We start from the raw sequence: 11,813 nt of genomic DNA on the forward strand, positions 1-11,813 counted from the left end.
TATTCCAATTCAAAATGGGGGATGCTGTTGATATCAAGTTGATGACCAAAGAAAAGTTCTGGTGGGCAACTGAATCAGGTTAAATCCCAGTAACACAATGTTATTCATTTATAATTTTCCCAATTCCAACTTCATTCTTGATGGAATTGCTCTCCTAAAAGCCTACCAAAGGCTGGTGTGCCGGATATCTCCATTCCTGGAACAAGATGCTGTAATATCAGTCATTTCAATCTTTGTCATCTGACACTTGGATTAGTGTAATGTTCATTGTGAGCCCATTTCAGTGTTGTGATTGAAAGTACCAGAACATAAACTCGGACGTGGCACGACAAAACTGCGCTCCACTAAAGCGCGCCCGATTAAACCGCGTTGCTGACGTCATCAGCAGGGCGACAACAGCGACCGTGGAGAAAAAAGGGCGCTTTAAATAGTGCTTTGAAAGCAAGCCGATTCACGTTAAGGTAAGGGTTAGGTTTAGGGTTAGGTTAAGGGTTAGGGTTAGGTTTAGGGTTAGGTTAAGCGTTAGGGTTAGGTTTAGGGTTAGGTTAAGGGTTAGCGTTAGGTTTAGCGTTAGGGTTAGGTTTAGGGTTAGGTTTAGGGTTAGGTTTAGGGGGGTTAGGTTTAGGGGTTAATTTTAGCTTTAGCGTTCGCAGCGTGCTTTTTTCGTCGCACTGTGATGACGTCAGCTACGCGGTTTCGTCGAGCGTGCTTTAGTCGAACGCGGTTTTGTGGTGGAATCAAACTCGGATGCCATGAGTTTAGTCTTGCCTTCGGCAGCTGAATGACTTTGAGCCATTCCCCGTCTCAGTTCTTGGAAGAAGACAATGGCAAACCGTTTCCAAAACTTTTGCCAAGAAAAGACACTAGGAGTTAACACTGACTCAAGGGCACAATCTACCCACCTTCCTCTGCCTATGCATAAATTACAAGTGGTTTGCAAGACAACTGCCTGCTTGTTGACTGGACCTGGCCATTGTTTGACAGAATAACCTCCCTTTCATAAGAACTGCCTTGATCACCAGTAGATTTTCTTTATGGTGCAGTCCTTATTATCTATGGGTCATCTTTTCCAATTGGGATCTCTGCTCTCTTTATTCTACCTGGCAAGGTGCACAGTTCTTTCTTCCAAGGTGTCAAGAGGATGGCGTTTTCTTGAATGCCAAGACTTGATGGAATAGAGAAAATAAAAGATAAAAATAACAGAGAAGGCTCTAAGTGAAGTAAGAAAAATATATAAAGATATAAAAAGTGGCTTTCAATATTCTTCACAGCAGTTGTAAATACAATTGTTTATATTAAATTTATATGCCATCTATTTCACAGTCAAGCTCTGGGTGCTTACAGTATCATGAAAAAATATAGGCTGTCAATTTTTCCAACCATTCCTCCACAGTGTATAGTGCAGAATCTTTTCATCTTTTCAAAATTTTTATATTCTTTATTTATTCTTGCAAATCCGTCTTCCATTTCTTTTTAAAAAACATTTAAACTATTGGCAACCATTACGGTCACTTTCTTACTAAGTTCTTCAAATCTTTTCTGCAATACATTTTGTGAAATGCTCTAATCTAGAGATTTTCTCGTGAACCTGTTTTACTATATACCAACCTTGCAGCTTTTCTTGTTGCCGTTATGAGAAAGTTAAAGTACATCATTGTGGTGGAATGTAGTTTGGAACCTATCGGTTCTGTCAACAGTTAACTATAGTTATTTAGCAAATGGTTTAACCTGGCAAGATTCTACCTATAAGAACAATAAACTACTCAGAAGTTACTCCACATGTTGTTCTTGGGGCCTGACACTCATTTGCTGGAATGAAAATAAAAAGGAAGCATCTCCTTCTCTGGTTTGCTTTTCTCTCTCTTTAGTCCCAATTAGGCTATGTAGTTATTGTTACCCAGTCTGGCTTGTATTACCAGTATCTTATTTTGTAAAAGCTACCAATTATTTACTCTCCTTAAAAATAAATAATCAGCATCCTCAAAAAGATCTGGTCTGGGATGCAGCCTTTCTGGACATACAATGAAAAACCCTCATTTTTTAAAGTACTTTTGCATATAATTTGCAATCTAAGATAGATATTCTGAATGGCCGGAAGAACAAAGCTGCTTGCAATTAAGAAATGGGAAATGCTATCTTAAAGGATTTTAATTTAAAAGCAAAATGCCTAACAAGATTGTGATTCAAGAAAGTTTTAAACAAATAAAAGAGACAGTACTTTTAAAAAATAGAAATGTATTTTTTGTAACAGAACGCCTTTGAAAATAATAAAATTAATCAGTTTTCTTCTTTTAAAAAAATGATACCAATACCAAAAACTACCACTTCCAGTTGAGCTCAGTTCCTGGTGACTTTATTGAAAGGTCTTTGTAAATTTATTTATTCCATGTAATATATAAGCTATCCCAACAACAGACTGAGTACCCTACAATAATCAATATAAAGCAAATCGTAAAAACTTGATTTGGAGGCAGTATTCTAATTTAGTTTTTATTATTGCTTTAGTACTTTTAATAAAAATCATATTAGCAAATTAGGGAGACTATAAAAACTAAAATTATCAATTCTGTTTTCAACTATGGAAAACTTCATAGAGATGAGACAATTGGACACAGGAATAAAGAATCGCTTGAGACTGGTTGTCTTGTTGTATTTGTGTATTGTGTTTGAGGTATATGGCTTCCCATCTTGCGATAGTGACTCAGCTTACAGCAGATTGCTTGAAGCAATTTATGCACCCCCAAAGGGAAGAAAGGTAAAAGTATACAGCAGAGACAGAAGTGAAAGAAGCAAGTTAGGTTTACTGGTGGACATTTGTTCTTTATCTAAAAACATTGCCTTGTCTTCAGTAAGTAGAAATAATGAATTTGAACTAAAACAAGTTGTGAAAGTATCAAAGGGATAGCAAACATAGACATTCGGAAGAGACAAAGAATGTTTGCAAAAGCATGACATGCTCCTTTTTTGCAAACAGAATCTGCTGCTGACTGCACAAAAATGGTCTTTCAAATTAAAATACTCTATCAAATAGAAATGAATTCTCTTTCTTTCTATATAGGATATGATGGACGATATCTGCCAGGAACAATTTTTGGAATTGTCCTATCTCAATGGGGTGCCAGAGCCAACACGTGGTCGGGGGATCTCTGTCCGTGGAAGGGGAGCAGTTCCCCCACCCCCACCTGTTCCTAGGTAAATGAACATATTAATGGGTAATTAATTTGAAATGAGTAAGCATTAATATTGGACTTAGGTTTGAGAAAATGAACAAATGCCATTAAATAATAAGAATATTTTTTAGTATATTTGGGAGAGTTACATCTGTGGTATGATGCAGTCCTATTAAAAAAGTGAGAAACAATATAAAAGTTCAGTTTCCTTTAGACAGCAAATTTGGAATGTTGGTTTAATACAGTATATTTAACTTGCTTTGGAACTTCATACATAATTACAGGAGAATGCCATTATTTTTCCAACAGACTTCTTGCCATTCTTGTCTCTTTATTGTGGATTCAGTTTTCATTATACCCACTCATATAGTTGTACTAATATATTTTACAGTAAGCAAGGATGATTTTTGCCTAAAATGTCTCCAATGTCAGGCTACCTATCTAGTTTCCAAATTGAATTGAGATGGGCATATCTTTTACTATTTCGGGGATAGATTTAAGCGTTTTGTACAGCTGGCTTTTAAACATTTTTAAATAGCAATAGTCTTCAGTGTTTCCCAACTCTGGCCATTTCCAGGTGAAGTGACACACTAGCTGTAGAATTCTGGGCTCAAGAGCCCACAATGCTACAACCAATGGTCCATTCACACTTCTGGGGATTGAAGACCACATATGTGGAAGTTGCCATGATTAAGAAACACTGCTTAAGTCACCTTAACTTTCACTGTCCTATACACTTTTTAATCTGCCTCATGTCTTCGAGGGCCCCTTGGTAGATTTGCCTTACATTTTGAAAATGTTGGCTTTACAATTTAAAAAGTCCCAATTGATTCAGAGATTGAATCTTGGGAATTGTATCTTGGAAAATAAACTTTTCTGTAAAATTCCTCTCTGCCCCTTTAGGTAATAGAAACTGAGTCAGGCGTTTTGCTAGCAAGTAAATACTACTCCCTCTTTCTTATCCATATTTTCTGATATAATAATAAAATACCTATAGTCTCATTTAGAGGTTTCAGACTCTTCTTAGTGCTAGAACTAACTTATTTTTGAACCGACATTGATAGATACTTAACCTTATTTAGACTGGGTTTCCAATTTGGTTATTTCTTTCTCTGTTTTGTGAAGATAAATCATTTTTATCTCAGGTAATTTTCCTGAGAAGCAACAGATCAGCCTTCCTATACTGACCACCTGTATCTCTTTTTTCTGCCTTTTCTGAACAGAGGACGTGGTGTGGGCCCTCCGCCACCGCCTCCCCGTGGAGCCCTTGTACGGGGTGCCCCGGTGAGGGGCGCAATTGCAAGAGGAGCAGCTGTGACCCGCGGAGTCCCTCCTCTCCCAGCAGTGAGAGGGGCCCCTGCCTCAAGAGCTCGTGCAGCTGGCATTCAAAGAATACCACTCCCCCCTCCTCCTGCACCAGAGACCTACGAAGATTATGTAAGAAATATTAAACATTGCATGCTTGATGGTTTGAGAGCATCTCGGACTCATGGGACCCCTAATCGTTTTGGATTGCATTTTGGGGAGCATGTTGTAGATAATCAGAAATAGTTGCTAGATAGAAATAGTTGTTAGGAAATAGTTATAACTATACCATGTAATTTTAACCCTAACCTTCAATTATTTTCATGATCAGTTCTGGATGATTTGCTTAAAAAAAAAGAATTCTGTTCCATGGAAAATTCCTATGAGCTAAATCATCTTCCCAGATGAAGGCTTACAAGAAATTTCCTGCCTGATGAAATTTAATTAGAGGCATCATTCCCTTTCCTAATGAACCCTCTCGTGCAACTCTAGTTGCTGACACTCCCCCCCCTTTCTTTTTTGTCCATTTCAGGGCTATGATGATGCTTATGCTGAGCAAAGTTATGAAGGATATGAAGGCTACTATAGCCAGGGTCAACAGTAAGTCCTCCTTTTAGCTTCTTTAATTCCAGCTGTTTGGTATTTCCAAGAAAGTTTCTTGATTTGCTAATTGCCCTTTCTACTGTTTCTTATCTGGGCTTGTTTTCCTCACTAAATCAATGAAGAAGTACAATGTTTTTGACTCAGTTCTCTGACTAGTTTTAGGACGTGTTGAGAACAGATCACATATTTATGGAAAAATACTGAATATTCAAAAGAGTTCAAATGTTTTGAAACACCATTATGATTTTGTACTGGTTGCTTATTCTTGTATTCAATCTACCTACATTCAGCACCTGGGCTCCCTTGGCCCTATCTCTTTTTCTGTTACCATCTACTTTTGCTAAATAACTCCTCCTTGCATTCATCTTGAATGTTTTCCCAACAAAGCCAGTTCTAATTTCCATATAACAAAGTGAGCAGAAGCACACGCAGCCTTTTCACTTTCTTGTATCTACCGTGTTTCCCCGAAAATACGACAGGATCTTATTTTCTTTCTACTTACAAAGTATGGCCTTGGGCTTATTATACGGGAGGGCTTATTGTTTTGGGGTTGCCGGGAAGCTGCTCCCTTACGAACTGGCCCCCGAAGAGCCGGGCACAGTCTCAGGGGCGAAGCAGCCATGAGGTGACCAAGCTCATGAGCAACCCACCCGGCAATCCCCCTCTCCAGCCGGGCAGAGCACCATTCACTGACCTAGGAGGTATCACTAAGGCGCCAAGCCACGTGGCGCTCTGCCCACTCCCCAGCTTCCGCGGCTTGGCACATTAGGGATACCCATTAGGTCAGTGCATGGAGCTCTGCCTGGCTGGAGAAGGGGGTTGCGCGAGCGCCTGTTCTGCCTCCAGCAGGCATGCTTCTTAGACTCAACATGTCCGGGCCCAATTCTCCCTGCAGCAGCCGCCGCCGCCCCCACACTCCGATCATAACATCTTCTCCGGTTCCAAACTCCCAAACTTGGCTGCCGAGTCTTCTAGCAGCGGCCGCTCTAGGAGTGCGCTCTATGATTGTGGGCTGGCTGCTGGAACAGAGAGTCTTCCAGCAGCCAGTCCCCAACCTAGCGGTATCCCGAAGACACCAAGCAATGTGAGTGCCTTTCTTCCCCCCCCCCGGCTCCTGCGGCTTGGCGCCTTCAGGATACCGCTATGTCGTTGAGTGGTGCTCTGCCTGGCCGGAGGGGTCTGTATGTCTAGGGGGTTTATTTTCAGGGGTGGGCTTATATTTTTGCCCATGCGAAAAATGTGGCAAGGCTTTAGTTTCAGGACAGGTCGTATTTTCGGGGAAACACGATATTTTTTGTAATATGCCCAGGGGTCTTCAGACTTGGCTGGGGAATTCTGGGAGTTGAAGTCCATAAATCTTAAAATTGCAAAGTTTGGAGATCCCTGTAATAGAATAGGCACAGCTGTTTCTGTTTGTGTGAGGACTAATTCTAGTGAGCATTCTGCCAAGCTACACAATGCAGCATACATGTATATAGTTTACTGCTTCTAACTGACTATGTCAGTAAACTGCATGTCAACTGTCTAGTTGGCATGTACAGCAAAATAAACTCATGGGACATTTTCTTTACAAAGAGGATAACTTTACTGATAGATTCATATAGGCACAGAAGAAGCAAAACCACTTCTAAGATTTGGGCGTGAAACGTAGTATAGTAAAACCCCTTTTTCCTTCCCTGGGCCTCCCATTGTCACTGTCCACCATTCTATGTTACTGCACCTTTCGAAAGTCCTCTGCATCTGACTTTAAAGTTGCAAGATTTTCTCAGGCTGTAAATGGATCACGTAAATTCCTTTTTCTCCCTCCCAGCTCCCCACACATTCCACTCATACCCATCCACCCTCCCTTAGCTTCTTTGTCAAGTTGCGAGTGGAAAGAAGTTTTTTGCAAGTCAACCTTGATACACATCTCTTGGTTAGTGGGATGCAGGGAACAGAATATTGACTTTTAAGGAAGTCCTTTAGAGATGTTATCATATATTTAAGTAATGTTGTGTTTGGCTTCATATGTGACATACATGAGAAAGACTAAAGGTGGTAACCGAGCCTACTGTTTCTTTTCCTTACTGAAAACCTTTGCAAAAAAAAAAACAAAAAACCTCAAATTAGGCCACTCTAAGTAATAGCAGTACAATAGCTAGAAAATATCAACACAGCCTCTTCTTGTTCTTGCAGGGAAACTGAATATTACGATTATGGACATGGTGAAGCTCAAGAATCTTATGAGGCATATGGTACGTCTGCGTGTCAGGATAGGAACACAGTGATTGTATGGATTCAAGCTTTATTCCATTAACTGAACTTGGGCATCATATGTTTTGCTCAAACAGAGATCCTATGATAAACTGATAATTAATGTTTTTAGGAATCATCTTAAGAATATATTTATTTATTATTTTTATTTATATCCCACCATTATTATTTTTATAAGACAACTGAAGGTGGTGAACATAGCTAATACACCTTCCTCCTATTTTCCTCAGAACAATCCTGTGGGGTAGATTGGGCTGAGAGAGGATGACCAAAGTCATCCAGCTGTTTTCACGCCTAAGGCAGGACTAGAACACCCAGTTTCTACCTTGTGCATTAACTACTAAAGTGGCTCTTTCATTTGGAGACATCAGCGAAAAGCAGCTTCAGGATTTCATACAGGAACTTCAGTCTGGAATTTATCCCAGATTGGACAATAGCAAACTTTAGGGTATTTTTCAGCACAGTTTCTCTGTTTTGTTTCAACTCTACATAGACACTCCTTCTGTCCCCCCCATCCGTCCGTCCCCCGCAAAAAAAAACCCCGGGTCTCTGCTTTTGGAAATCATTTGTCTGGCTTTGTCGTCCACCTGAAGGGTCTTTGTCTTTCTGGACATTGGGCCCAGATGCCCTTGCTAATTAATTAGTGTGGTAGGAGCAGATGTTTCACCTGGTTTCCTGTAGCCATAATGAGAAAAATAAGATATGTGGAGCACTTCAGGGAAACAGCATTGTTGATTGGAGTACGAGCCGTTTGTCCAAGGGAGAATTAATTTTGGTGGTATTTGCAAGAATCCTTACTGAAATGAAAATGTAGTTTTTGGCATTTTAGCCAATCGAAAGAAAATGGAAATATAAATGACTTCCTTCTGTTTTACCATCCTAAACTTTTGATTTCCCCCTTTTTTAAGTATTTTGAGTGAGCTCCCTCCTGTGTGTCATCTTTTTTTGGATCTATGGGAACACATAATACTGTCACTTTGCTGGCACTAAGCAGGTGTGAATATAATTGCAGCTTTTAAGCGCTGCATAAACCACCTTAATTCCTAAAGGGAGAGTATAACATGCTAAGTAAGTTGCTTAAAGGAAAAAAAACCCAAAATGGCTGGAAGGAAGCTTGAAAGCAGCGTTGAAACCTCACTGTTATGCGTTCTGGTGTGAGTATAGTATGGATATGCAGAGTTCACCTATCTGCTGAGCTATAACATTTCCAAGACGCTTTTTCCCCGCAAACTTTTCAGTTATCGCGGGAACAGTTTTGCACATAACAAATATGGAGAATGCTGTTTTCTTGAAGAAACTGCTTTTGGATAGAAAAGTAGATAGACTCTATTTAACTCTGTTTAGCCGTGTCCTGGTAGAATGCATAGTTTCATTCGGAGACATGGTAGCTGGGGAATATTGGGAGGTGAAGTCCACACATCTTAAAGTTGCCAAGATGGAGAAAGAGTGGCACAGAAGCTTTCCAATGCTAAACATCACTAAATACATGAATCAACCTGAAAAGACTCAATTTAGTGGCTTCTCACAATCTCTTGGTTAATGTGATTGTCCTTGCCCCAGAACTGCTATCCTTTTCCTCTTAGCTAAATGAGCAAATGTGATGAGTTTTTTTTTCTCCCTCCCGCAGGTCAAGACGACTGGAACGGAACTAGGCCTTCGCTCAAGGCCCCTCCTGCTAGGCCAGTGAAGGGGGCCTATCGAGAGCACCCGTACGGACGCTATTAGAACATTCACCAGGGCAAATCACCCTTATGAACAAACAGTTGTTTCTGATTCTAGTGTCTCCCAGGATTCCTCTTGCTTTACCACAACAGACAAGTAATTGTCTCCCTGATTTTTCTCTGGCTCCCTTTTTCTCCCACCTCCATCCTCCCCCAACCACTTGACCCTACATTCTGCTTCTGTATGTAGTATTTTAAATAAGTTAGAGTTAGAAAACTGAATTCAACTTTTAAGTGTGTAGACTGCTTTTCTTTCTCTGTTTATAGCTTATATAAACAAAAACTGTACCTTTAAAAAGAAAACTTTTGAGATAAAATGTTAGTTTCCAAAGTGACATGCTTGCTTAACAGTTATGGAATTAAAGTTTGTTAATCTTTAAATTTTTTTGTTTTGTTTTTTAGGCAACCCATAAAAGTTCTAGTTGCAGAGTCCCAAAGTAGGCTACATTTCAAAATTCAGGATTTTTTTTTAATGAATTAAAATGTAACTGTAGTGATTGCCACAGTTAAAAAGCAAGGTCAAATGTCAAAATTTTGCCCTTAACAGCAAATTGCTTGAATAATCTTAACTTTAAACATCAATAGGAAGGATCCTCTAGAACAATTAAATGGTGGGTTTCCCCCCCTTCAGTAGATTTAACTTTTTTTAAAAAAAAAATTAGGTTGTAGAAAGACTTCCAATGTGGATATTGAAATTTGTCCCCAAATTCTGGGATGCTAATGGCAGATGTTTTCAAGCAAAAGGTGTTCTTAGCTCAATTGTGCATGAAGAGATTTTAAGAAAATGGACATCTAGCTGCTCTGTAATTTTATATTGCTCTAACTGCCCAGTGTTTTGATATTAGGAAGTATTAAATATAAGTAGCTGTGCATTGTGTCTTTTTTTTCTTTAATGAAAAGCTAACACGAGTGTTTGCAGTACATAATATAGTACAGGCTTACAATTGGCAACATTATCAAGCTTTTAGTCATTCCAGTGACATGTTTGTGTGTCTCGACACTCGTATTATGTTAAAAGGGACATTGCAGCTGAAAAACCAGGAGAGCTTATTTTGTACATAGATTGTACACTGTCCTCCCATTTGTTCTTGGAAGATTAAATGCTACTACATGTGTAAGCTTGCCGAAATAGGTAAGCTAAAATTTGTCAAGATGTCTGCAGCAGTTTGTCAATAAAGTTTAGTCCTTTTTTTTAATCAAAGTAAATGTGATGAATTGTCATTTTTTTTTTAATTCTGGTCAAGCAGTAAAATAGATTTTCCTCTTTCAATAAAAATAAATTAATGTTAAAGAACATGGTCTGTTTTCTTAAAAAAGATTTAAAATCAGAAGAGATAAAATGGTATACTCTGAAACTTTAAAACTTTATGAAGCCAAATGAGCATAATTTTAAAACAAAACTGTTTTTCACCCCCTGGAAGTTGAACAAGGCTTCAAGCTGCTGCATAAATGTTTTGTTTCACCCTCCTTCAACCTGCTGTTCCTGGGGAAGTATAGATTTCAGCTTCATCCCAAAGTTGTGGGTGGTAAGACTCATTGTCCAATCCTTCTGGAGGGCACTGGCTTAGGAAAGCCTTTCCTTTCTCTGCTGGCTATTGACCTTCCCCCTGTAGGCAGCGATGCTGTGCTGTTGCCTTGCAACCAGAGTTGATTTCAAAAGGGCACAGCCGCCTTCTTTCCCTCAGCCCCCTTCCTTTTGGGGCCGCTTGCCCAAAGCACATCCCCATGGATTGTACCCTCCACAGAACACCAGGCATGGTTGGGCCAAACCATTGCCAATTTGGTCAGTGGCCTAGAAACTAAAAGACCTTTATATGAAAGAAAGGGGATCTTGGATGACTTGCCTCGGGACCCAGAGCTCTTAACAGTCAAAAGTAATGGCTTATGCTGGGGGCAGGCAGATGATTCGCTATGGCCCATGAGGAAGGGGCATAAAACAGAACATTGCAAAGCTGGCCAGTTCACACAGCCTCAAGTCACTGCATTCCTGTCTCCAAGGAGAAAGAATTTATCAAAAATTCAAACCACCATTGGCTATAAGGCTAAGTGGCTATTTGTTCCTGGACTAAAACCAGAATAGGTGGCTATGTAATATTGTGACTTGTCTCTCTGCTCCCTTCTTGGCCATTTTTTAAAATTCGATTTTCATTGGGGAGGAACTGCTTGGGGGTGAAAAAAAATATCCACTGTTCCTGTCAAATTGCGCACAGAAGTGCATGATTGAGGGAAATTACTTTTAAAAACCAAAAACACAAAAAAGGTTGTTATTTGTAGATTGTTATTTTAAAAAAATGTAAATAACTGAATTTTCCACAATGGTTTGGAGTCAGCTTTCAGGGTTTAATGTCTTGCTTGATGAAAAGATCGCCCCAACCCCCCTTTAAAGGAAATTATCGCAGGAGAATTCAGGATGTCTTAAAGCTAACATGCACCGAAAAACTCAAAAGGTAACCTAAATGTCTGATTTTAATAGCACATTTCTTTTACATAAACTGTGACGGCAACTTGCATAAACTATTTAGCACTGAAATTCTTCAAGTGTTAACTTTAATGTAAAAGTTGTAAAAAGAAAAAAAAGATGTTTTAAAAGTAGATTCTTAAAATATATCCACTTGCATCTGCATAAATTAGTAATAATGTTTTAATACTTGTGCTCTTTTGTCAATGTAATGAACTGTAAACCTTGGGCAAAAGCAAAAGATTTAAATCTTAAATATAAATATGGATGTAGCTAGTCCTGTGTTATCAACAAAATCCAAGT

At 39.3% G+C, this 11,813-nt stretch overlaps 1 protein-coding gene across 1 annotated transcript in view; it reads left to right on the forward strand.

The window, feature by feature from the left end:
* The window catches only part of KHDRBS1 (KH RNA binding domain containing, signal transduction associated 1), a 34,892-nt gene extending 23,282 nt beyond the window's left edge, over window positions 1-11,610 (forward strand). The window contains exons 5-9 of the mRNA XM_032227251.1: window positions 3,059-3,192; window positions 4,394-4,607; window positions 5,008-5,075; window positions 7,254-7,312; window positions 8,959-11,610. Of these exons, the coding sequence (XP_032083142.1) occupies window positions 3,059-3,192; window positions 4,394-4,607; window positions 5,008-5,075; window positions 7,254-7,312; window positions 8,959-9,056 (573 nt within the window). The 3' untranslated portion in view covers window positions 9,057-11,610. The remainder of the gene's footprint in view (window positions 1-3,058; window positions 3,193-4,393; window positions 4,608-5,007; window positions 5,076-7,253; window positions 7,313-8,958) is intronic.
* The last annotated feature ends 203 nt before the right edge of the window (window positions 11,611-11,813 follow it).

Source organism: Thamnophis elegans, chromosome 12, assembly GCF_009769535.1.
Source record: "Thamnophis elegans isolate rThaEle1 chromosome 12, rThaEle1.pri, whole genome shotgun sequence".
Lineage (NCBI taxonomy): Eukaryota > Metazoa > Chordata > Lepidosauria > Squamata > Colubridae > Thamnophis > Thamnophis elegans.